The sequence below is a fragment of the Streptopelia decaocto genome (assembly GCF_964273445.1).
Source record: "Streptopelia decaocto genome assembly, chromosome: Z".
Taxonomy (NCBI): domain Eukaryota; kingdom Metazoa; phylum Chordata; class Aves; order Columbiformes; family Columbidae; genus Streptopelia; species Streptopelia decaocto.
Window position 1 is genome coordinate 60,515,724 of NC_138657.1, and position 27,343 is coordinate 60,543,066.

The 27,343-nt window shown below is 37.5% G+C and overlaps 2 protein-coding genes across 6 annotated transcripts in view; one reads left to right on the forward strand and one right to left on the reverse strand.

Annotated features, from left to right (window-relative positions):
• Positions 1-20,850, forward strand: part of RICTOR (RPTOR independent companion of MTOR complex 2) — an 87,285-nt gene extending 66,435 nt beyond the window's left edge. For all 3 annotated transcript variants that reach the window (XM_082075334.1, XM_082075335.1, XM_082075336.1), the window contains 12 exons: positions 1,118-1,205; positions 1,995-2,087; positions 2,902-3,008; positions 3,655-3,884; positions 4,550-5,579; positions 9,109-9,286; positions 10,572-10,656; positions 12,019-12,252; positions 13,731-13,883; positions 14,632-14,755; positions 15,689-15,827; positions 15,996-20,850. In XM_082075334.1, the coding sequence (XP_081931460.1) occupies positions 1,118-1,205; positions 1,995-2,087; positions 2,902-3,008; positions 3,655-3,884; positions 4,550-5,579; positions 9,109-9,286; positions 10,572-10,656; positions 12,019-12,252; positions 13,731-13,883; positions 14,632-14,755; positions 15,689-15,827; positions 15,996-16,070 (2,536 nt within the window). In that variant the 3' untranslated portion in view covers positions 16,071-20,850. The remainder of the gene's footprint in view (positions 1-1,117; positions 1,206-1,994; positions 2,088-2,901; positions 3,009-3,654; positions 3,885-4,549; positions 5,580-9,108; positions 9,287-10,571; positions 10,657-12,018; positions 12,253-13,730; positions 13,884-14,631; positions 14,756-15,688; positions 15,828-15,995) is intronic.
• A 177-nt stretch (positions 20,851-21,027) lies between these two features.
• The window catches only part of OSMR (oncostatin M receptor), a 38,697-nt gene continuing 32,381 nt past the window's right edge, over positions 21,028-27,343 (reverse strand). For all 3 annotated transcript variants that reach the window (XM_082075338.1, XM_082075339.1, XM_082075337.1), the window contains exons 16-18: positions 25,808-25,886; positions 25,449-25,521; positions 21,028-24,467 (exon numbers count right to left, since the gene is read on the reverse strand). In XM_082075338.1, coding sequence (XP_081931464.1) covers positions 24,021-24,467; positions 25,449-25,521; positions 25,808-25,886 — 599 coding nt within the window. In that variant the 3' untranslated portion in view covers positions 21,028-24,020. The remainder of the gene's footprint in view (positions 24,468-25,448; positions 25,522-25,807; positions 25,887-27,343) is intronic.

Genomic DNA, 27,343 nt, shown 5'->3' on the forward strand with positions numbered 1-27,343 from the left:
TGACTGGTCGTCAGAGGTGTTCCACAGGGCTCAATTCTAGAGCAAGCGCTGTTCATTTTAGATATTATCTGGATGGAGGAATTGAATGTGCCATTAACAAGTTTGCTGATGATTCCAAACTGTGAGGTGCTGTTGACTTTCTTGAGGGACAAGAGGCCTTGCAAAGAGATCTGGGTAGAATGGACCACTGGACAGTCATTAATGGGATGAATTTTAACAAGTCCAAGTGCCAGATACTGCATCTAGGACAGAGTAACACCAGGTACAAGTATAGGTTGGGAGAGGAGTGGCTGGAAAGCAGCCCTGCGGAAAGGGATCTGGGGATGCTGGTTGACAGCAGCTCAACACAATCAGCAGCATGTGCCCTGGATGCCAAGAGGACAAACCACATCCTGCAGTGCATCAAACATGGTATGACCAGCCAGTCAGGAGATGGGATTGTCCCACTGGATTCAGCGTTGGTGTGGACTCAGTGTGAGCGCTGTGTGCAGCTCCAGGCCCCACAACTGAAGAAGGATGTGAAGGTCCTTCAGTGAATCCAGAGGAGAGTAACAAAGCTGGTGGAAAGGCTGGAAGGAATCTCCTATGAGAAGATGCTGAGGACTTTGGGCTTATCTCTTCCAGAGAAAAGGAAGCTGAGAGGCAACCTCATTGATCTCTACAGCTTCCTGAGGAGGGGAGGTGGAGATAGGGGTGCTGATCTCATTTTCCTGCTATCCAGTGACAGAACACATGGGGATGGTTGAAAACTGTACCAGGGAGATTTAGACTGGATGTCAGGCAGCATTTCTTTACCAAGAGGGTGGCCAGACAGTGGAACAGGCTTTCTGGAGAGGTGGTTGATGCCCCAAGCAGGTCAGTATTTAAGAGGCATTTGGACAAGGCCAGTAATAACATGTTTTAACTTTTGATCAGCCCTGGAGTGGTTGGGCTGCTGGTCTAGATGGTGGTTGTAGGTCCCTTCCAACTGAAATAGTTCTATTCTGTTCTGCCCTATTTTTCTCCAAAATAATCCTGTTCATCTGAAAAATACCAAGAATAACTAATTGCATTACACATTCTTTTAAAAGAAAATGTCAGACTTGCTGAGAAAGCATATGATTTCTCTTTCTGCCAGATTACAGCGACCACACGTCTACCTACCGGTTCACCTTTATGGTCAATTGGTGCACCATAAAACAGGTTGCCATTTATTGGAGTCTCAGGTGAGGATAATAACTATTTACAATTTGAAAGATTTTGAAGAGTACTGTAACCCTTAAATGAAATGTTTTAAAAGAGATGGCACTTAAACAGTTATTGCAAATAAGTTGGTTATGCAAGTCTTAAGTCATACGGACAAAAAAGTTGTGAAGACAGTCTTTGCCGTCTAGTCTCATGTAAAATTCCATCCTGACCATGAAGTATCAGAGAAATACTTCGTAACATTATTCTCAAAATGGCTAGCAAAATATTAGTACCGGAAGAAACTCGGCAATAGAATTTTTCATTCTGTCTGTGACTGAACTGTGTATTGACAAGTAAAACTGTGTAATCCTTTTATGCATACAAAAACATAGAGAAGAGGGAATAAAGTCTTCTTTCTAATATCATAAAAAGCTAAGAAAACAAACACTAAGCCAGTTTGTAGTTGCTTAAATGAATTCACTTTTAATGTGTGTATGCAAGATGATATAATGAGACTTGAAAAGTTCAAGAGAAAGCTTATGTATTCCAGTGTGTTAGGCTGATTAATCTGTTTTCCTTTTAAAATCTGAATTAGCTTGATGCTGTCAGTGGTTACATTAACATTTCGTACTTGCATTACCATATTGCTATTAATTTATGCTTATTATTCCAGAACTACCACTGTTCATTTTAGAATGCATACTTTAAATTTGTACTTCACCTTGTATTAAAAATGCAAAAGAACTTGTTTGACTGAAGTCTCCTTTTCATTTTCAACTGAGTTTGTTTTTTGTTTTTGTTTTTTTTCTTCTGTTTTTCTCCTTCAGAGTATTGTTACAGATCTAAGTTACACTATTCGTTCCCCAATGCTGGATAAGTGGGAAGGAATTAAGCAGCTGAAAGCAGCCCTTTGGGCCTTGGTTAGTAATAGATTTAAAACCTTTTGCAGTTGTTTGTGTTCTATTTTGATTCTTGATTCTGAAATTGCTAAGCAGAATTCCATAAAATAGTTGAGAGGTTTTGTCATGAAATGTGTGCGATTTGTCTAAGTTGGCATTCTGCACCCTACCTAGACTTCCAGTTGAAAATCATTCACTCCATCTTTTCTGTTTTGAAGTTTTTAATAGTCACCTTGTCTTCTTTTTCCTTAGAGGTTGCAGTGGTCTGATTTTAATGTATTTCCTGCAGTGGTCCAAAATTCATTGTTTGGGAAGAAAGTTGTCTGCCACTGATGCATGTGGTTGTGACACCCCGGGTACTTGGGGTCAGCAAAAATCTAGTGTTTGTGCCTATCCAAGATACACTTCTAAATTTGCTTTGCCACCTGAGCTGTTAATCTGCTTCTTTCTTGCCTTTACCAAAGTTTATTTTGGAACATTTGTGCAAGGTGACTATTACTGGAAGATATTGTAGGTATGTAATAAAATGCTTGTGTAAGAGGAATGGAAAATGAGTAAACCAAGATCATACTGCCAGTTGTAGGAGAACGGGTCAAGTGAAGAATACATAGTACTTAACTCTGGGCAGTTTTAGGTCTTACATGTAGCATGCCAGCTACCCTTTTTTTGAATTTTCGCAACTAGGAAATGTAAAAAATAGTACTCACATCTTTAATTGCTTTGAGAAGGTGGCTTGAAACGGTACTACCGACAAATAGAAATGCCAAAGGCTTTACACTAATGGTGCTGCAGATCACATCAAAATCAGAACTCACTTGATAAATTTTTATTCCAGGGCAATATTGGATCATCCAATTGGGGTCTTAACTTGCTTCAAGAGGAGAATGTAATTCCTGATATAATGGCACTTGCTCAACATTGTGAGGTTCTCTCTATTAGAGGGTATGTGTATCTGATTTATACATAAAATTTACAGATGGTAGTTGTTGTAAGTTTTCGTATAGGCTTACCTAATTTACATTAATATAGTTTTGCACTTGGAAATCAGTTATTAAAAATCATTGATGACTGAGTATCAATCTCAGTCCTATACAATTGCCGAATCAGATAGAAAGTCTGAAAGGAGCAAATTAAACCTATGAAAAAAACAATACATACTACTTTTCTCCTTTTTTAAAAAACAAATTGTTTCCTACTTATATCTCTGGAATTAGTATCCCATCTTTTTCATTCAATATCTTAATCTTTAAAAGCATGAATAGGTGGTCTTTTGCCTAATACGGCTATCACATTAATGTTTGTCTTTTTTTAAAAAAAAAAAAATAGTAGTACTTTTCTACTTTATGTAATTGGGCTCTGGTAATAATCAGTTTTTGTTTCTGAATAGTGTATTGTTCTCAGATATTTTAGTGCATTTGTTAAGCTTCCATTGATAAAAAAAATAAAAAATAAAAAGCTACTTGGCAATTTCATGTGAAGTTTCTGCTGGATTGTTGTGAAACTGTTTCCTTTCAAAAGAAAAATAAGTTTAGTTACATTAGATGCTATTATTGTTGCTCTTTTTTTTCTATATATACATTAAATACAGAACCTGTGTCTACGTGCTTGGTCTAATAGCCAAAACTAAACAAGGATGTGACATTTTGAAGCATCACAACTGGGATGCAGTGAGACACAGTCGTAGACAGCCTTGGCCAGTGGTTCCTGATGATATGGAACAGCTCTGCAATGAACTTTCTTCTGTGCCCAGCACTCTTAGCTTGAACTCTGAGTCCACCAGTTCTAGGCATAACAGTGAAAGTGAATCTGCTCCTTCAAGTAAGTAACAACAACATAAACAAACAAACAAAAAAACCTCAAACTGTTCTTACCAGCCTTTTGGTAGGACGAGGTTCAGACAAATGGTGTAAACGTGCTATTGCAAGAAAGAAGAGTGCAAGCAATGGGACAGACTTATATGCATTCAGAGAGACACAGACAAGTGAGAGGGAAGAGAACAGTGTCTTAGGTTTGCATTTGGTGTAGAAACAGAAATTTTAACATCAGGGTAAGTTACTAGTTCTTATGTCAAGTCATGGCAGCTTGCTGCAATACCCTGCAGAAATTTCTGTGCTTAGGTATGTATATATACTCACACAGGGAATATTGCTATATTTGAATTCCTGTATATTTTGAGTATCTAATAGATTTTAATTTTGCTATGGATATTTCAAATTTAAATCCAGAAATATACCATATTTAGATATTAAAGGAGTGCATTGCTTGTGATCCTAGTAGCTGGATATTTGCATTGAAATAAGATAGTCTGGCTTTTCTTTTATGCAGTGAGACCTTTAGCTCAGGTACTCCTCAGGATACTTAATTTACAGTAAATTGCATCGTCTTCCACTTTGGCTTCTACAGAATTGTGTACTTTTTCACAACAAGTGTATATACTTTAAAGAAATGTCCATTTTCAGTGACAAACTCTCATATAATTTCAGGTATGTTCATCATGGAGGATGACCGTTTTGGTAGTACTTCTACTAGTACGTTCTTCCTAGATATTACTGAAGATACAGAACAAATATTTTATGACAGACCTGGACCTTCAAAGGACAAAGACCGTAGTCCCTTTCCTTTTTTTTCTTCTAGTAGACTTGTGAAAAATCGCATTCTAAACTCTCTTACTCTACCTAATAAAAAACACAGAAGTAGCAGTGATCCAAAAGGAGGAAAGCTGTCATCATCTGACAGTAAATCAGGCCTGAGGCGAAATCGTACAGTAACAGAACCTTCTGGTAGCATAGACTTTCCTCCTGGGGAAGAAATCAACCCTGTATTCAGAGTTCCTAAAATCCAGACTTTACGATTAGAAACTTCTTTTGTTGGAAGTAAGCACATGGAAGATACTGATAGTACCCCAAGTATTGGAGAAAATGATCTGAAGCTGCCAAAAGGTCTTGGAAGTGAAATTCACCGGGAAAACACAAGCAGAGAAAGGCTAATAGGGGATGGTACTACACAAACACATTTCAAGAGTCGTAGCTTAAGTTTTAATACAGATACGACAACAAGTGGCATAAGCTCAATGAGCTCTAGCCCTTCAAGAGAGACTGTAGGTGTGGACACTACAAATGCAGATACTGACTGTGGAAGTTTGAGTACTGTGGTAAGCACAAAAACAGTTAAACCAAGTCACTGTTCAACACCACAGCCTAACCACCTGCCTCTCTCAAAATCCAACTCTGTATCCCTGGTACCGCCAGGGTCTTCTCATACACTTCCCCGAAGAGCCCAGTCTCTTAAAGCTCCTTCTCTTGCTACAATAAAAAGTCTTGCTGACTATAACTTCAGCTACACAAGTTCTCGAGATGCCTTTGGCTACGCTACACTAAAACGCTTACAACAGCAGAGAATGCATCCCTCACTGTCTCACTCAGAAGCCCTAGCATCTCCAGCCAAGGACGTGCTGTTTACTGACACTATTACCATGAAGTCTGGCAGCCTGGATTCTCGGCTAACCCCAAGTCGGTAAGAGATTATTATGTGCTCAGTTCTTACTTCAAAGCTCTAAGAGCAATTAAAGGAAAGTATCATTCTAATGTTTGGGTTTTTTCCCACCTTCACCTGAAAGTGACAGGATGATTCATAACTTCATTGAAAGCAATATCGTTATTAGGCGAATAATGTAATAGAATGAGAATTCTCAACTTTGTAAGTGCTGTCAGAAAAGCACGGCTTTCACAGTCCCTTTTTCTCAGCCCCTTTAATGCTGTTAATGACAAAGGAAACTGTATCCTTTTATCTCATTTGTTTCCTCTTTAACTCTTTTAATATTTAAATGCAATTATATTGCTAACGTTACTAAATTTGCAATCACACAAAATTGTCCATATAGTCAGAACTATATTTCAGAACAGAATTTTCTTGATGATAGTGAGGTTTTAGGACAGGGACTACTGTCAAGATGCTGTATTCATGTTCACTGTGGCATTGAGACCAGTGATGAGATACTGGTACCACTGTTATGAATGTGAGTTTGGCTGCTTAGCTGCAACAGAGCAAAGATTTTACTCATAGCGTTTATTTTTAGATGGCAATGTCACCTCTTTATTTTTGCATAATAGTAGATGTTCTTGAAGACTAATTGGATAGTTACATAAGGAATCTAGCTCTTGACATTGATACCATTCCCAGCAGCTGCACTCAGTGCTTAACAACTTTCTCTTAAAATCTCTTCTACCAAGTTTTTCCTTTCAAATCCTCTTTTTGCTAGTGCATTGGATTTTCAGATTACTATTGAAAGGGAAAAGACACTTTCTTTCTCTATTCTCACCTGAACATCTCTCATGTGAGAGGAAGGTGAGAAGCTACTAGCATATTAGACATGCCCGGTCCCTAAACTGCCACGTACCCAGATGAGTGTTTATAGTGCCTCTTTATTACTATTCATTTTTGTCCTGATTAAGAGCAACATTTATTGGTTGAGATTTTAATCTGATTCTGCAAAGGTGCTGTAAAAGGTAAGTTTTGTTGTCTTTGTTCAATTAAGTTAGAACTAGACCGAGTGTGCTGATTATATTAAGTATGATTCAGTAGTTAAGCTACACTGTCATGGCAATCACAAGTTAAGCTACACTATCCTGGCAATCAGAAGTGCTGCACCAGTCCTGTGCTGGTGCAGAAACATACTGGTGTCATTTTAGTAGCAGTACACGTTCTGCTCTGGCTCTAGTGATGTTGTACCATTCCTTGCAGTCATGCCCTTGATATGCAAAACAGCTTCCCTGAAGTGGACTTTAATCCTGAGTCTCTGCATGCAGTACTAACAGTACTCTGGGTGCTTAGTTGTTCTTCTCTTGTGTCAGTGGTTAGGCTCAAGGATTTGGGTTGACCTTTTTAACATGGAACTGAAATGACCAGAGTGCTCCTATCTCTCAGAAGGTTAAAAAATTGCAGGTATTCATATTACAAGAGATTACCAGATTGTGCTGCTTATTAATGTGATTCATTGGAAAGACTATGATGTAACTAGTATATGTGTTTTTCTTACTAGTTACAGCTGAGTGTCTGCACTGAATAATTGTCCTTTTAATTTCAGAGTATGTTACAGCTTCTCTCTAAATATTATCCTTTACTGCTGTTTAAGTAATAAATTGGAAAGAAACATTCTGTCTTTTTTGTCTGCCAAGGCTAGTTTTCTGTCAGTCTTCAGAAAAACTTCTTTGATTCATGCTTCATTGACAGATTAATGGGTTCATAGCATCCAACAGCTGTAAATTGATTTTTGTGATGTTTCCAGCTGGTCTTTTCATTCAAAAGGTTGAAAAACTTATTTCTTTGCATAAATTATTTTATGGGGCTAAATTTTCTACCTCTGTCTTTAAAGACCAACCAAAAATGTTAATGTTCATGTTTCAAATCATGGTCAGGGCTCTCACCCTATCATCTGCTGACATGCTGTTATGAAAACTTACCAGTGTTCAGCCCTTCTAATGATATATCTTCTAGCTTTTCCAGGAAAAGCAGGGACAACTGTTTGGGATTAACACTTCTCTCTGTAATTTTCTGTAAAGAGTAATTGTAGAATGCTTTATTATTAAATAATTTGTAACTTTTTTGGGTTATAGAATCCTAGAATCATTTAGATTGGAAAAGACCTACGGGGTTGTCAAATCCCTTGCATTGCCAAGTCCACCACTAAACCATGTCCTTAAGTGCCGCATCTACATATAATTTAAACACCTCAAGGGATGGTGACTCCTCCACTTCCCTGGGCAGCCTGTTCCAATGCCTGACAACCCTTTCCGTGAAGAAATTTTTCTTAATATCCAATCTAAACCTCTCTTGGCACAACTCAAGACTATTTCCTCTCATCTTTTTCAAGTATGGCTTGACTTTTCTTTTAAGTCCAATGCCACTGTCATTAGCAAGGGTCAGAATTATTTAGTAGCAATAAAAATGCTCATATCCTATAATTTGTGTTCTATGCATTCCCATTGCATAATAGTGTCTTGAACCTTGCATGGTCAAACCTCGATAAATTAATTTCATCTCAGTATAAATCTGTTAAAGCTGTTAGGGATAAGAAGAAGTTTTAATTGCCCATCTAAACCACAAAAATGATAGAAGATTATTTTGAAGGCAGAAAGTCAAGAAATCAAATATTTACTGTTCTTTATCTCCCATTGTATAATTATTTGCACTAATATAATAAAAATTTACTGTTCCTGAGGTGTCTCTTTATGTTGTGGATTAAAGCTTCCTAGTAGAGACCATCCACACCAGTTGATTAGCAGAAAACATTTATAGTTTTTTATCTTCAATGAGAAGTAAAATGTCAGGTGGACAAACATTAAATTTCCATCATCAGGACTCTAATTAGCACTGAGAACTTATTCTCCAGCCTCCCCTTTCCTATCTTGTTTTCCCAGCCTATTTCTTTATTCTCTGGGTTGCTTGTCACAGACAGCTCTGCTCACTGTGCAGATTCAGGTTTGTTCACTGTGCAGATTCAGGTTTGTTCACTGTGCATTCTTTCTCCATACTTGAGTGATCTGATGGGTGGCCCTTTTAGAGTACAGGAAAAAAATGTTCCTTTTCTGCATCTCTGGTTCCTTAGCAGGCTCAAGCTCTGTGTTTACAGGGATGTGCCTGCTCAGCTCAGATTTTATGAAAATAGAGGGAAGCTGTATTCAGTTTATAGGTACATTTCAAAACAGGACAGTTAGCAGTTTAAAAGCCTGGACCTTTACTGATCGTGTCTGGACTGTAAATCTTCAGAACCTGGTAACCTCATAAGTTCCACCCTGCTATCTTTCAGATCCCTGTTCCAGGACTTTTAAAGAAAAAACATTTACCCAAGGAATGGCCAAACTGTGAATTGTAGTATGAGACAGAAAAAAGCAATGAGCCTATAGCTGTAATTTCATACAGTAACAAGCTCTGGATACTACAATGGGACAGTGAGGATAGTCTTTGTGTCAGCAATCCTTCTTACTTTTAATGTTTCAAAATGACAGACGTACCAAGATTGTGATTTATTATTTCAATATTACAGGTTCATGAAAGCTTTAAGCTATGCTTCATTAGATAAAGAAGATTTATTAAGTCCTATTAACCAAAACACACTTCAGCGTTCCTCTTCTGTTCGCTCCATGGTTTCTAATGCTACATATGGTAGCTCTGATGATTACATTGGCCTTGCTCTTCCAGTGGATATCAATGAAATATTTCAGGTATGTATGTGATACCCTTCTGGGTTTATTTGCATTTTCATACTGATGGGTAGTCAGCTGTTCCATTTTCACTGGAAGAGATGAGATGGAGAAAAAAGAGGAAAAATGGATAGGGTTTATTTGAGTGCATTTTGGAGAACAAGAGTTTCTTTTCGCACAGAATCAAAGAATCTAACCCTATTTACAGAAAATCGCTAGTCTGTTTTGTACTTTTAGGCAAATAGTGATACAAACTAGGTTAGAAGAGTGTTAAACAATGGTAGCATAAACATGCTGTTGTGAGAGTTTTAGTTGACGGCTAGCGTTTACACTAAAATTAGTGTAGTCTGTGGACATTTTTTAATACCTCTTTAGCCAACTAATTAATATGTTCATTTGTCAATTATAAATGATGTGCATAGTCGCACAGTTAACTTCCTGCTACTGTGATGTTAATAAAATATTACTTTATTTGTATGTATATAATCATAGTATTAAATTATATTGTCTTTACTTAACCTCACAGATATATGTATTTAAGTTAAAACAAATTCTTTTCTTTTAAGTGCCTTATCAATTGCCTTCCTCTTTCTACTTGGTTTAAACACACTGATGCATCACAGGCTTTGATACTCTGTTACTTAGTTATCAAAAACAGGACTTAGTCTGTGTCAAAGGTAATTTGGTGGGCTTCTTTATCTTTAGTTTACTTAGTTTTTGCCTTTCAAACCTAAATTACTTTCTTAACTTATCTCAAAAAATTACTAAAGCTAGAGCAAAGGCAAGATTTGCTGTCATACCTACTGCTATTCCACCTTTATGAAATGACTAATTTTTTTTCTTCTTCATGGTCCTTGTGGCATATCTGTGTTGCCTCATATATTCTCTCTCAACTCTTTTTGTAGAGCTGTGGCATGTTTTCACTTTACAACTTCTTACAGACAACTCTTTAGATGTCCTGAGTGTTTTTGCACTGTTCTCCAGAGATCTCCAGTAGTATACAGTGATATGGACAGATCATTAAAAGTCACTTCTGGGTCACTGGTTTCCTTACAGCCTATCACCACTGTTTTAACATTTACTGACTGTTCATAAGCCTTGCATAATAAATGTTCATTTACAAATGTATGGTTTTTCTCACGTGACTTTTCTTTACTATACACTAGCCATTCTTAATTTCCTCCTCTAATTAGATCTTTTTCCTGAAGTGAAAAATGGACAACATTTTATTTCATCATAAAATCTATTTTTCCTTGGTGTGTAGGTATCACCTGTGCTACTCTTAATTTTCACTTGAATTATCCAGGTAAAGGAAACTCCATATTTCCAGAAGAAAACTTCACCTCCATTTGATGACCGTGGAGCCAGGGTCTTTGCACCTGATGCAGGAGGTACTGGTTTTGTTCCTCTTGTGTACCTTTCTGTTATTTATTTGGACATTGGGTGGGGTCTTGGTTTCTTTGTTGATTTTTTTTTTCTTTTTTTTTTTTTTTTTCTTTACAGAAAGTGTTATTTTTAGCTGTTAAATTTTGAGAGTTGTGTTCTGGATTCAGGATAGCAGGCCACTAATTCCATCTTCTATTTAGTTTGAGATAATGTGATGTTGCTTCAAAACAACATAAGCTTGATCCTGTGCTAATAAGCAGTGGGGGAAAGTCTACACATCTTCGATTATAGTATGAGCTAATGCTAATCGAAGACTGGTAGTGGTACTGCTGCAAAGAAAGTAACAAAATTTAAGCTAAAATGGAATATGTATTTCACATTGAGCTGTTACATTTTTACTTTCCTTCAATTACATGTGAATTTACAGGAACCAATAAAAGTGTTAGGTGTATATTTCAGAAAGTAAATTTTGTCTTTCTATGATGTTGCCATGACAGTTGATCAGCAGAGGTGACGACACATGATACAAGAGAGTTGCAGGTGCTCTGAAATGCCTGGCTTGTTGGAATGTACTTTCTTTTTTACTTCAGTGTAGTCAGAAATCTGTAGAATGTCAATATGTGTCTTTTCAGTAGGACAACTGGAAAAGTAGCATTCAAACTGGTCTTAAAGTAGTGTAGGATAGCTGTTGTTTGGCCTGCTAGTTAATTGGAACTTTTTTTACAAGCACGTTTTACATCCTTACTGATTTTTTTTTTTCTTTTTCCTTTTGTCAGTGTAATATATAAAGTTGATTTTCCTGAAAGTGTGTTTCTGTAGTTTGCTACGTTTCAACATAAAGTAACTCTTGTCCGAAATTGTATTTGTTGGTATTTTCGACGCAGGAAAGACCATGTCACTAAAGTGTCTTTGGCTTGTTTCTGCATTGTTGAGTCTAGTTTATTCTTATTACAGGCACGAAGTCATGTTTTTTTTTAATTGTGTTTGTGTTCATTGCTGCACATGTCATTTAAACATTTAGTGTGCTGTTGTACTAATCTTGTTTGATATTATGAAAATTGGTAACATATTAGTGTTACATGGGTGTTGATATCATGTCAGGATTTACCACCTATCTTCTTACAGTATGTGTGTACAGCTTTAGAAGTTGAATTCTGTCCTTTGTAATGTTTTGCTACATATTGTAAGCCAAGACTAAAATGTGATGTCTATTTTGCAAATTAGAGCTTAACCACTCAAAAACAAAGTTTCTAGATCTTCCTATACACACCCTCCCCAGCCTTAAAAGACTTAAGAGGGAAAATTTAATTGAAATAGTATTGGTTGCATGGTTTGTCTTTTTCTGATGTCTAATTGCTTATCTACAGGTCTTCCATCAGGTACAAGTGATGTTGTCAAAAGCCCTTTCCAGATGCTTCGACAGCAAATCAGTCTCACAGAAATAATGAATACCAGCCGTTCGGATGCCTCTCAGTTTTTAGAAGATACAGAGGATACTGGGCTACAGGAGCACACAGATGAGAACTGCCTTTACTGTGTCTGTATTCAAATACTGGGATATCAGCCTAACAACAAAGTGAACTCTTCATATAGTCGTACAGGTTGGTGTGGGGACGTGTGATAGAACTAAATGAAAATAATGGCTTTTGTTAATTTTTAAAATTGATTAATCTGTAAGGTTGTTTTTTTTTTTTTTTTTCTTACTGACTTTGAAATTACTGACCTTGAAATTAATTCTCCATGATAAGCTCACTGTGCAAGCAGTGGTATTTCTGCAGTCATTTCCAGCTTTTCAATTTCTGCTGGTGTTAGTATGTCTAGGTGCAAACGTTGTGGTTTGTGGTTGTGTTTTGTTTTTTTTTTTTTAATCTTCCTTAGAGCTTATCAAAATATAAAATCTGAAGCCAGAGTTAGTACTTGAAGTCCATGTCCTGAAAACTGATACTTGCTGGCAAACTAATGAAAAGTCTGACTTCAAAGCAAGTCTGTACCATGAAGCAAAAGAAAGGAGATCCTGGGGAGTCTGAAGTTGAGCAGTAATTTATGGGGTTTGGTCACTTTTCTTCGTATTTTGAGATTCAGATCAGACTCAGAATTACTTTTTTCTAACCTTCTCTACAGAGCTTGCCGTTACATGCCTTTTTGCAATGTCTGTAATAACAAGATAATCCAGTCATGGATCCTTAGTAGGAATTGTCATCGTTTTACAACCGTGTTGCACATTCAGTTAGTAACACATAAAGAGTACTGTTGGCAAGGGGGATGATGTACGAAATGTGAGGAATAGCCCAAAGAGCTGAGTTGGAACTTGAGTTTGGTATCGAGAAGAGATGGACGGCAAACAAAATCCCAGTTGTACCCTTCCAGTATCATAAAGAGATTACAGGTGCAGCAGAACACACAGCCAGGGGATGGGAGGCCACAAACGCATTCTGTAGGAATAGAAATTCTCCTTGAAGGTAAGGGGAAACTCTTTGCAGTGTGACCTGATCTCATTTTGAGGTCAGCTGTTCTCTGAGCCATGGGTTGAACTAGGTGGTCTCCACAAGTCCCTTCAGACCCATGTTTTCCATGGTTCTGTTGACTGCGCAACAATTAAAAGTTTCAATTTTATGTTCATCATCTAAATGCCGAAGTCTGTGGATTGTGAAACCCTACAGAAGAATCTTACTTGCTACATCTTTCCACCGACAAAGCCAGAGCCCTTTTTGTGACACCTGTGATAACTGTATGAGCAAAAAAGTTATGGGTATGCAAGAGCATCTTTATCATGTGATGTGAAATAGAGCATGGACATATCGATAAGAGCTCTATGTGTTATTACAGTTTTTAGACTTCTGTCATTGTCAAAAGGAGCTGATTACTTTCATTCAAATATTTTAAGGGGGTTTTTTTTAATCATTTTTAGACATTTTGAGTATGATTTGTCTAAAATCCAACATCTAGTTTCCAGCTGGTATATTTTCACAGTACGTAGTGCATCGGTGTCTTGCGTGCTTAGGATTGTTGAAAAATAAGAAAAGCATTTAAAGTGAGGAAAAGTGTGAATAATAAAGATGCATCATCTTATTTATGTCAGATTTTTCGGACATTCCATATACTGACTGGTGTGGGCAGACCGTACACAATCACTTAGATGTGCATTCCTCCAAATTTTCTGGAATTTCAGGCTGTAGTGATGCAGTATCCCATGGTTCAGCTGGCAGCACCAAGAGTACAGAGCTTGTATTAGGTAAGTTTGAAAGCCTTATGATTAGTAGAGACTATCACTCTTAAAATATTTTTTAGCTATTGTGGAAAAATAATATTTTATTTATACGTACTGAAACAAAGTAATGCTCATTTCCATTATTATTAAAAAAAAAAATCTGCCTTTGAATGATTTAATCAGTATACAGGAAGGTAGTTGCGTTGTCCAGGGTTATCGCAAATGGAAGAATATACTTTTAAACTCTTCTCCTTTTGCTATAAGGCATTTCCACAGGTTATTGAATAGCTCTGTGTCTGTCATTATAAGCAAATTGATTGCCTTTATTTTAAAGAAAATAAAATACAATTTCTATAAGGAGAAAGACATTTCTTTTCTAGGCTTGTATTTTACATTTTGAATTATCATAAATTCTTATGAAGCACCTGGTTGCTAACTTCTCCAGTATCTGATAGAAATGGAATAGGTAATCACTCGCTCAGTTTGCGACATGATCTAGTGGTAGAGACAGCACTGTAGTTGAATCGTGCATATTTTTCCATTTATTAAATGGTAGCTTACCTTTTTCAAATATTTCCTTGTTAAAATTCCTGAAAACTAATTTTTTAAGTTTTAATTTCAATGGAAATACTTGTTGGTAGTTCAGAATACATGCATAAATGTGTGTCTCTGTGTTTTTATGGAATGCTAAAACAAACTTATGTGGAATAAGATTAGCATGATCAAAGACTCTTCTGTTTAAACTCCATACTGTTTAATTTGTTTTTTCCAGGGGTAAAATCAATCCCAGATGACACACCAGTGTGCAGAATACTTCTGCGGAAAGAAGTCTTACGTTTAGTAATCAATTTGAGTAGTTCAGTAGGAACTAAAGGCCATGAAACTGGACTCCTGACGTAAGTTAAATACATTTTAGATGTTTTGGAACGTTTAGTTTTGTGTAGTGTCTAAGATCTCTGATAGTGATAAACTTATTTCTGACTTCTCACAAAATTGTCAAGCAGATGTTATTGTGGGTTACTTGGAATAACTGAATATAATGTAAAAGCTAAGCAATTAATTTTATTTTTCAGTTTTTGCTCTGTCTTTGATTTCTTACTCTTCCTCAGTCTTTTTAAAATCAGTAATTCAACTGTGATATTTCATTACATACCCTGTATATCATTTCTCTTTAAAAAAAGAAACAATTATTTTTAGTTATATTTGTCAAATAAATATGTATCAGATAAGCAGAATAACAAAGTGAAAGTACCTTCTTGAGTAACACAAATCTACTTTGAGTAAGCATACAACTACTGGAATTAATTTATAGAAAAATGATGTTAAAATATAGAAATATAAACTGACAGATCATATATTGTAATAAAACCTGAATGTTTCTGGGCTAGTGCCAGCAGAAACTGTTAATGCAACTGCTAAAAGAAAATGCAGAAATGCTCATTTTAGTGTTAAAAATGCTTACAGCTAATTAACTTAGCTTTTCCATATTTTTTATTACTATTGTACATGTGGATGCCAATTCTTTGCTATACTGTTTTCTTTGTACGTTTATTATTTTAAGACTAGGTGGTCTCAGTGATTCTGTACAACTTTCAAATTATATGTTCTGTTTAATCTCATTAATATAGATTTCTTCAAGTTTGGAACAAAATGATGCTGTCTGTTCTGATTTTCTTGCTTTGTCAGATCCAGAATTAATAATGCCTGTTACTAGAGAGTTCTAATCTGTTAATGATGACAATCGAAATCTAACAGAGCAGTTTTTTAAATTATGGAAATCTCTTCAAGATTTATAAAATTTTGGGGTTTTTTCCTTTTCTGTTTTTCAGAATTAAGGAGAAATATCCCCAGGCATTTGATGACATTTGCCTTTACTCTGAGGTGTCCTATTTGTTAGCACATTGTACATTTCGACTTCCATCTAGAAGGTTCATTCAGGAGCTATTCCAAGATGTACAGTTCTTACAAGTAAGTGCAGTGTTCAGATGCGTTGGATGCACCAAAATGTGCCAGCTGGGTGCAGGTTTCTTGTTCTGAATAAAAGATGTTTTCAGATATGTCTTAAAGGAAACCACTTTATCATGACTCTCCAGCAAAATCTCTGACGTTAATATTTCATCTGTCTTTTTCTTTTAGATGCATGAAGAAGCAGAGGCTATTTTAGCAACACCCACAAAACAGCCAGTAATCGATACATCAGCTGAATCCTGACCTCTGTCTTGTGCCGTGTGTTGCATATAGACTTTCTGAAATCTTCAGACAACCTCTGACTGGATAAAAAGCTTGGAGCATCATCTTCCAGACCATTCCAGAAGCTACTGGTACCTGAAGACTGAACCGAAACTTTTTCTTCGTCAACCAATTACTACCCTTGTCTTTTGAGCTCTTTGGGGATTTATTAAACATTACCATAGTTTTAATAATAGTAATTACCAGTATATGCAAGAGCCGAGCACTGAACACCTCCACAAGTTTTCATTTCATTTTCTACCATAAATTAAAAAAAGCAGGACAATGTGCAGAGACATCTTCTTTGATTGACTTCCAACTCTGTTGCAGAGAAGCAGAACGATACCTTGTTTTTTAACCCCTGGATACCAAGAATAGGGGAGATGAGGGTGCGTTCTGTTGCCAGCAATGGGGAGCCACGCTGTAATTGCGGACACCAAGGGGATTAATGTCAGCCCTTCTCTGTTGGGTTTTGTACTGTTTATAACACTACTTGGGGGTTTGTAACTTCAGACAGAAAGAAAAGCCTCTGTCAATCTGAGGTTTCCTTTAAGTTATTTTAGTATTGCTATAGTTGTAAGTCATTTTATTAGCAGTCTCTCCAATTTCATTACATTTATGTACATGTATCTTACCTGAAGCAGTTAAGGATTTTCACTACAGTTTGATTTTAAAAATAACAAATCATTTAAACTTAAAAAGTTGAAATCAGATAGTTTTCCCTGAATTATATGCATGTGTTTGCAGTTTCTACACTCATGCTCATATTACAAGTGTTGGTCTTACTCTTAACTAAAATCCTTTAAAAAGCATGATTTGTATCAGATAAATGAATATTGTATAAACTAAAGACATTTAATCATTGCAGCTTTTGTGAGAAGACATAATATGAGTGTTTTCCAAGTTCCATAGAAACAGCCTTTTATAAAAACAAAGGTTTATTTGAATTTTCAATGGATGAGTGATGAAGCATCATAGTACTAATATTTGTAGTGAAAAGCCTTAAGTACCAAATTTTGGAGCAGCAGTACTTATAATTTTATATTGGTGTTTAAGACTTGTTGCAAAAGTTAAATGATACAGTGACTGTTAATGACTGAAATAGTTGCTTCTATCACGTTACTAGTGAGGTTTTGAAATTAATGAGTGCAAGCTTAAAAAAAAAAAAAAGGCAAGAATCCCTGTCACTTTCATAATGGAGCTAAAGATTCAGAAGCCTTTATACAAAGGTAATATAAATATATGCAAATGTGTATATACAGTAGCATGGCCACCTTTGTTAGAATGCCTGTAATAGAAGGGGTTACCCTTTGATTTTGATATAGGTGAATAATTCAGCTGGACTGTACTAAGTAGAACGTATTTTTATCCATTCACTTCTACCATTTTTTATAATTGTGAGATTAATACTTAAGTGAAGATAAGTGAAATTTATCCTTATGCTCGTAATTCTGTTCATACTAGCTACGCTACTGGGGATTTCAATAAGTAGTCCTGTGAACAGTAAAATACGATTCCTAGTGAAATGTAGAATTTATTTGTTCTTATTGGAAGTTTAATCTTGCCACATAAGCACTGCTTCGCAGCTATCACTTCACTGAGTCCTTACGTGCACTGCATACCACCAGGTTCTGGTAAAGCAGATTGTAAGTTGCTGCTCGTAGTCAAATTTTAGTTCCCAAGATTATCTTTTCATGAGTTCCCACTGAAAGAAGGAGCAAAAAGAAACTGATTCAACTCTTCTATGGGCAGTGACACAAGTAATATATCAGTGTGTCGAGGCATATTTGAAATGCTCTGAAAACATACCACACCAATAACTATTGGACTTCTCTGGTCATAAGAAATAAATGTTCTCTAAACCAAAATGTCAATCACAGTAGACCAAATAGTGGTATAAACTCCAAAGGAAATAATGTAGTTTGCCCAAAAATGGGGATAGCATATCTTATACAGTAGTTTCAAACACTACCTCAGTTAGGCTGGAGTATAAGAGATTTGTTTGAATAACTAGATGGGGTTATATCAAACAACTCCATGTTATTTTCTGCAGTTAAAGCAAAATAAACAAGTTTTGTCACCTGTATTTAAAAAAAAACCCTTTGTTTATTTGTTACCTGCTTAACCGATAGCACTTAATGTAGAAAGAACCATAGGAAGGCCTCTGATTATAAAAGGGTAAGCAAAAGCAGTGTCAATACACTTTTGAAAGAATCGCCATCCTGAAATGCTTATGTGTTCTGAAGCACTCGCTTGTTTGGGGATCCGTGGCAGCAGAAACTTTGATGTACAAATTATAGCTGCAAATTCAGTTACAAAATATTTTTCTTCTGAAAGTGTATGAGTGTCAGTAGATTTCAACAAGTATGCATCAAGGATGTAAAGTCTGTACTGTACATAACATACAACATTTCTAGAATTAATTTACATATTTACACATTAAGCTCACATGACTTTCATTTTAATTGACAAATGAAGGGATGCTGTTATTGAAGGAAGTTGATATTGGCCTAGTTGTAAACTGTGAATGTCTAATTCTATAGATTTCTTTTTGAAAAGATCCCTTTCAAGGTTCTTGTTTTGGAGTTTCGTTGGCTTCAGGATAAGACTTCAAAAGAAAACAGTAGTAAATAAAAATTGTGTTTATATTAACCTGAATAAAGATTCTTTCCACTTTAGCTAGAAGGGTTTGCAAGGGAAGCTGACAGACCACCTGCTTTGTATTTTTCCAATCCAAATGATTGGTGATACTATCAAATAAATGGTAAAGCTTAATGACAAAGCATACGGTGTTCGCTTACACTATGTACAAATACACTGTGGTTGCTGTGGCAAAGAAAACTCCTGAGTGATTCAGTGTGCTTACACAAAATACGCAGCTGTGAGGCGAGAGCCTTTGTGGGAAGGAGAGGCTGGCTGTGAAACCAACTGCATTTAGTCTAGTAGGGCGGCTGTTTGGTGTTCTTAGGCTGGTTTCACAGTTGGTGGAATGGCAGAGCCCATTCCAAAGGGTAGAGAGCCAGCCAGAGGGCTCCCGGTGACTTCCCTGGGGCCCTGTGTTTCTCCATGGAGTGGGGAGGAGGAGGACAAAGCTGGGAGCTGCCAGTGGCCTGGAGAGAGGAGCCTTTTCAGCTGCCTGAGATCAGAGGTGCTGAATGCTCCCAGCTCTCTTGGACATGGCTTGGAGCTGGAGATGATGAGGCTCTGAGATGCCTAATTTGAATGTTGGGCCCTTGACATGTTGTGCTTAAAACAGTCACTTTTCCTTGTCTGACAGTTCTTATTTGACCTGACATATATCCCCTAAATGCACTCTCATTAGGTTTTATTGTGTTTTCCCAAGACACAATGAAGTCCCAAAGTATGTGGTCATTTAGGGCACAGTGCCTTGCCACACAGAGGTAAGATGCCCTTATAAATATTTCTAAAAAGGCAGCAGTGAGAATCTCACTCCTCTTTTTGTCATTTTATTTTGAAACCTATGTAGTAGACTTGAACAAGTGAGTTGTAATTTGCAGTGAGAGACTGAAAAAAACTACAGCACCTTTACCAGGTGCCCGAAGAGAAAGGTAGCTATTCAAGAAATGGGTAAACATTGAAACCTAGTGAGAGATGAAAGAATGTTGCCTCTTCTCAGTCTGTGTCCTGGTCTTGGTATTCAGCTTTTTGGACAGCTGGAAGCTGGCGTAACCTTGTAAGTGAAGGAGAGCTCAGGCTGAGCAGTCACAGTGGAGGAATTCTCACCAGGCTCTGGAGCATCTCTGAGGTCTCTGTTCACCTCCTGGCGGGGCTTGTGCACAAGTTCTCTTGCTCAGAGCTTCCCTGGAGCCAGCTCAAAGCAAGTCCCATTAACACTTCTAGTCTCATGTGCCTATTAGAGGTATACTAGCTGAGAGTAAAATCTGAAAACCGTAAAAGACCTTTGGGAACGTGCTACAAGCCCCCAGCTCCTTGGTTTCTGTGTAACTCTTGATTGATGTTCCCTGGATAGTTTTGCATTCAACAGATTTGTATGTTCAGTAAAGTATGTGGATTTTCTTTAGACTGTTTTTCTAACAGATGGGCAATAATGCCACAGCATGCAGAAATTGCACATTTTTCTTGAGTTGCTTTGTACACTATTTTATTTGAGACATGTAATTTATGCCAAAAAGTGTAACATGCCATTTTGTCCCTGCATAGAGTGTTTTAGCACAAGATGCAAAGTCTTAGGGGGAAAAAGGCATACATTTTGTAGATTTTATTGAAAAATTGTTCCAATTCTGGGCTGTCAGCATCCCTAAAACTGCATTACAAGAGATTATCATAATTAATCATTCTGAGGGGGAAGGGGATCAAGGAAAAATCTCAAGACTTATTCTCCATGTCCCATGTGGTCTTTTTTTATTTCGTAATACGCTGCTACATATTTGGAGGTTCTAGTGTTTGTAGGTCACTGAACAGACATTGAAATCTGATTTATATTGTATACCTGTAACATAAAAAGAAGAAGTATTTATATATTTTCCGTAAGAATATTGCATTGAGCTGTTTATAATTTAAACAGAGGCTTGTCCCAGAATGGTATTGCCCACCTTGATTTTTTTCGTGTGTATGTTTCTTTTTTTTCTTCTTTCCTTTTTTTTTTCTTCTTCTTTCATTCTTTTTTTTTTTTTCTTTTTATGGTATAGTATGTACCGTTCCTGTCAATGGGCATTAAAAGCCTCCTGAAGCATAATCTTATCAAAGGGATGCATTGTTAATAAAATGTACTTAAACTTCTTATAGTTGTTCTGGTCTCATATGTACCCCTTAGCACTAGAAATGGGTTGGAATTTTATTTATATCAGTAAGTTACTAATTAAATAGAACAGCCTGAAGCCTCCCAAATCAACATTTGTCAAAACTGTAGTTTACATGCTTTGTAAGGTGTCTTATGTAATAGAAGGGGACTCTAGTAGTTTGTACACCATTTTTATTTTAAAATTTCAGCATATTGATACTGAGAATCATTTTCCAGTATGTGGTGTCTTATGTATTAGCACTTCAGCAACAGCTGTGAAAGTTAAATTATAAACAACAGACAGAAGTTTACCGTTTTGAACTCATTCAACCATTAATGCAAGACAGATGTCTTAAAAATATAAAAATTATACATACTTCTCCACCTATGCAAAAATACTTTTCTAATCTTTATTTCTAGTTGTAGTGCCCGGGCTGTACACTTTGGCACGAAAATATTATCCTGTTTGAAAATCCTGTTGTTGTGTTTTTAAGCAGAGGTGGTTTCACGGAACAGCCGCCATCAGGCCAGCAAGCAGAAAGGTTTGTGGATGGAGAGGACCCAACTTCTCATCCCCTCTCCAAGGGACCTGGGACCTGCTGATGTGTTGCCTCGCTTCCAGATAAAGAAGTTTCATCAGTGCATGATCTCCACAGGAAAGACCAAGGGAGGGAGTCCCAACAGGCCACTGTGTCTCACCGCACCATCAGGATGCCCCCCAGCCAACACACCCCTGTTCTTGGACTGAATTACACTGGCCAAGCCCCAGTGACAGCACCTTTCTCAAAAGTGGGAATTTGTTACAGCCGCCCTCTCTGGCATAAGGAACTGCAGTGTGTTGAAACTTAAAATGTTTTGTGGGACTTTTTTGTCTGACTTTTGTATCAGAATTCCTTAGATGCGTAACTCTTGATTTAGGATACTTTTTAAAAATTTTTAACTAGACCTTTTTTTGAAATGCACAGCTAGGTAGTTTTATTTCGGTAATGGCAAAACAGCTTTCTTTTGTTTATTAGCTTTTTTTCCCAGCAGTAATGCTTTTAAACTACACAAGTACATATGACATGATGAAACACTTGGAGAAGGAAATGTTCTAAGCTATAAAGATAACTGGTATCAAACTTCCGAATTCACTGTAACTCGAAGAATAATGTAAAGGGAGGAAAAATCTCTGGGATGTCTTCATCAAATAGGAGCAGCCTCCTCTCTGACTTCCCTACTCTCCATCAAACTGCAGTACAGCTACATGTGAGCAGCCATGTTTCATTACTCTGCTGGCTGAAAGGAAAGACAGCAACTGGATTTTTTTTTTCCTACTTAAGTAAACTTGTGTGCAACCTACACATGAACACAGCACAGTGTGTGTTGACTGGATGCCATCCAGTTAGCCATCTGTGTGCTTGTAGCTTTGTTTGTACCTCTCCTTCACCTGCCTCAAGACTTCTCCATGTTTGTGGCCAATGCTTGTTGGCTTGTTCTCCATGTTTGCAGCCAACGCTTCTCAGCCAAAGTCTACATACATAAGGTGTTGGTTTTCCTGTTGTAACACAGCTCATGGACATTACAACAATATCTACAAGCAACAGTACAAAACCTAGATGTGGTTCAGTATCAAAACTCATTTCTGCCTGCAGCTGCTTAGTTTTTAGGAAGTGTGATTAGCTAGTTAAATGAAACAAGAATAACTGCATTTTAACAAATGAGCTGAAGATCAAACTGTAAAAAACACTTGATTTTTTTTCCTTTTGAGAACTGATTATTCGGTGCTCTAAGTTCAATGCTCCAATTTGTGAAAGATTCCAGACAGCAGCATAATTTGATGAAACTAAAGGGTTCCTTTTGCACCAAGGAGGTTAATCCGAGACTTTCAGATACAATTCCAACTATTCTGCTCCATTACAAAAGTACATTTTTTAAAAATCAAAATGGAAGACCAAATTCATAGCTACCTACCATAGGGATTCTGAGTGTTACAATAAAAATCTATGTTACTCAACTCATCTTTCTGCAAATATTGCAAGACAAAAAGTATGGTCACAAGAGGAATGTCTTGGCTGAGTTTTGAAATCACAGCAATGCCTTTCATCACTAGCTGAAGGAAGTTTGTGTAGTTTGTTTGGGTTCTTTTATAATACATGCACAAGTTGTGTTGGAAGATCTAGCTGCTACGCAGCCTGAATATGATGTTCTTCACAAATGTGTCCAATTACCGAGCCTGCCTACATGGTTGTTCAGGGCTTGCTACACAAGCGCAGGGGTTAATGCCAGATCTTAAGTTCATGTACACAAGCGGAGAGATGGTGCCATGGTAACACCTCTGCAAACAGCTGTCCTGCTGGAAAAACAGTTATTTTCCACTTGACTCCCTACATTTCTTGGTTTAGTTAAGATGATTTTGTTTAGGATTCCAAAGGGTCATTCTTCCAGGCAGAGAAGGCAGAAGTGCAGGGAACCCCAGTTACCAGAAATGGGAGTGGCAGCCCAGTAACAAGGTCCTGAACTATAAAGATCTGTTTCCTATGGTCATTTACGCACCAAGTGCAGAAGACAGGTGAAATAAAAGCCGGAAGATCATTGGATTTTGGTGCACACAGTAACACTCCGGGCAAAGTTCCTTCTAATCTTCCAGTAATGCACCACACTGAATGCAGGTAACCCCTCCATGTTGATTCCTTACGTCATTTGAGAAAGAGAAAACACAACGACCGCCCTCCCAATGTTACTGTGCTAAGGCAGACTCTGAAGTTGCCTAGTGCTTGTGTACTGGCCAGGAGTGACCAAGGCAGGTAGAATGCTGCAAGTGAAATATACCTACCTGCTTGTTTAACTTGCTACTCTAATTTCTGAATAATTTTTTAATCTCTTCAAAATACAGTAGTTCTTTGCATCAGGCTATGAGAAACTGCTGTGATCGAACCTCCTCCATAAGAAAGATCACAAAACAAGCTGTACATCTTATAAAATGCCTGTAACTTGTGATGAAACCGTAGCACCCATCATTCCATTGCAAAAGTCAGTATTTTTAGTACTAGCCCTGAAGCAAGGGCTCTGAAGCATTAACAGAATCTGGGCTAGTGAAAGCTTTGTCAAAAAGAGAAGTTGTGGGTTTAGAAATTCTCATTTACATTGTGTAACCCGAACACTGGATGGACTTTATGGAAAAGAGTACATCAAAGCCTTCTCCCTAGGCAGTGCACATCTGTTTGCGAAATATACCTCAGACTGGTCTTTCTGCCAGGTGTTTCTCTGGGTGTTGAGGCAACATCTTCATTAAAAATATCAAAGTAGTAGTGTGGCTGGTACAACACTACTGATAGTTCTGGCTTGCCTGTCTCTAGTGTCTCTGGTATTTGATAGGGACAAGATTCATCTGCAAAATGAGAAGAATAAGCAAAATTTTCAAACCAAGTGTGAGTCTGATGTGTAGGTGTGTGTGTAAAGGCTCTCTCTTCATTTTCATTAGGATAAATCCAGGAAGAATTGTGATCAGTCTTTGCTTCTGTTGGTGCTGAAGACAACTGGCTCCATGGATGCAGTTCCTGGGTTTCAGCCTTATTGTCCACTGCTAGCATGTCAGGAATGCAGTCACTTATTTTCAATACTTTCTCAGAACCGATCTACAAGAGAAGCATAAAACAAAAAAAAATTACTCAATGAAAGATGCCCAAAGTAAAGGAAAGTGATTACTTAAAGCACATCTAATATGGTCTTATAAATTATTTTAATTTGGATTTTTCAAAGAATTGAACATAATTTGAAGGAAAACAGGTACAGAACATTCAATAGAAGGTGTATTTTATGTGGAATTTATAAGACTGTTTATTTAGAGATTTCTTTTTTAAGTAATTTCAACATGACTATTTTTGAAGAAGGAACCATATCCGTCTAAAGACTTTGCCAGGTTTCTGATGTGTGCAGTTTTCAGTCTGAACCACTAGCAACTGGGAGGCAGCAGCACGGGCTGTCAGGTTGAACATCTCTCTCTGGTGCCAGAGTTCTGTGCGCACCAGCAGCAAAAACAACAGCAGCCCCACGTGTGCCCACCCTCGTTTTGCAGCCCCCTTGCAGACAGCACAGCGGCAGCAGCAGCTCCCGGGTTGAAGGGCCTGCAGGAGGAGGGGAAGGACATTTGCCGGTCCCTTCCTCCCAGACAGATGCCCCTGCACCCTCCCAAGGGACAGCCAGTGCATCACCACTGTGCTCCACAGCAAAGGAGCATGTGGGGCAGGAGGAGTGGACAGGTGACAGTCCACAGGCTGCAGCAAAATGTGGTATTGTCTGGTCTGTTGTGTTCAGACGGTGCTGGGTTTTGAACAGCAGTAATCCTGGAAGAATTGCCTACTGTATGAAAAGATTTAATTTATTCTCCAATTATGCTTTGAATTTTTGCAGTAACAGGCTGCAGAATATACAGTGATCACTCAGAGTCACGTGAACATGAAAAGGAGAATTTTCTACTAAATGATGAAAAATTATTTTAATTTCTGCATGAGCGTCACTCATTTTTTAATGTAGTCAACACAACAAAAATATTTTTGTGATACTTTACTGATCAAAGAACAGAAAAACTAAAAATACTAGGTTTTTGGTGGTCTTACCTTAAACTCTTTGAAAGACAGCACTTTGCTCTTGTTAGGGCTAGGTATTACAGGACAGCAGCACTCCTTCACCCTGAAAATACAAAAGCAAAATAAATTAGGTTTTTTTGTTCTCTCATCAAAAAGAAAAAGAAATATCAGCAGAAGCCACACATAGATGTGTACAGAAACAGCAGCAGATGATGAGTGTTTCAGAAATGCCACAAGCCAAATACAACATCCACAGAGCCAGACAGCCAAAGGAAAAAAATGAATGAGGCCTTATAACAGGCTGGAAGCAACAAGCTGCAGCTGTGGTTTGTGAATTACGCTGGGTACATTCTATGTCTACAACAGAAAAATGCATTACAATAACTTACCAATTCAATTTCCAGCGGCATATAGCTGCTACTAGTGATGGAACTATCACTAGCAAGACTAGAAGGTACAGCATGTTTGCTGTAAAAGAAAAATACTTTAAAAATTTGTTTTCAACTTCGAACCTGTTGAAGTCAATATAGCATGAGTTTCTGGGACAAAAATAACACCAAAACACATGGAATACCTGCCACTAACTCAGCAGTAAAACTGTGTGCTTGGTGATTGCAGGATAGTTATGCTGGAAGTTCTGGGATACAGCTGTAAATCTTTGGACCTTGATTTCCTTTACCAAAATTGAATTATTACTAGATTGCTTTTAATTTGCCCTCATGTTGGCATCTTAACTACAAGGGTAAATTTCCAAAAGTTAAGACAATTATAACCTCACTCAACTATTTATGTTAGGTTTTCTCTCAGGTCCCCAAAGACAAATTTTTGTCATGAGGTATTGACAGAACATCTGTACCTCCAACATGGATGGACTATAGCAAGACAGACACTACACAAGTGTTCATGCTCTCCTAGGATTTATGCTGACATAAGAATCTCATTATTTCTTTCTGGTTGGAAAGTGCAGCCTTGGGCTACATTTTTCATGAACAGTTGAGGCACAGGGGGAGCAGTGGTTAGCACTCACTTTCCCCCCTGCCCTACGCCAGTGAGTTTGTGTGTCCCCACCATACACCACAGCAGAGAATGGGTACATGTTACATTCTCCTTTTATCTTTTCTGGGTCAGTTAAGCCCCCATTTTGGTTCCCTGCATGGCTGTACAAATGCCTGTGCCTGCGCAAGAGGAGGCTGGAACACAGGAGCTGGAACACAGGTGCAAGAGGCAGAACCATGAGGTACCATGAGGGTTTAAACACTGGTTCTGCTAGTTAGCCTAAAACATGAAGTCTTCTTGCATGAGCCAATTCTTCACTCTTTCTACCTCTCACTCTCCACCTCCACCCCCAAGAAATTTTTCAAAACCAGGCATCTGTGATTTGGATTGTAAGTTTCACAACCATGCCTGCTGAGAAGTATTTTCAAGGGAACAGAACTACAAGCAAGTGATTTCCTCTTCTGCTTTGATGATCAAATCCGCCCAGTTAGCAAACTACAATGCTCAAGCCAATAACCTTTTCCTATTGACATACAAAGGGGTTAACTCGACAATGGATTTAAAGACTGATGAGAATATGAATCAACATTAGAAGTTCAAGAGTCCATATAGAAGTCACCTGTTTGCACACAGGTCTGTAGTTTTTCCCATATCAGAAAACCAGTTAAATCCTAATGCAATTCTTCATACATCCTATCAAACAGGACTCACTAGTCATGCAAATATGCACATAATAAGCTACTTCCCAGAAAGATGTAAGACTTAAACAGGATGTAGAATTATTTTCATTCTAAAATAAAAACCATAGCTACTTAAAATTATCAAAAGATCATGTTGGTATGCACATTTTGTTTCTCAGTTGGGTCCTTTCTCAAGTGTGTGCTGCTGTGGCAAATGCACTCAATCCCTCCCCAAGCCAAACCAGCATC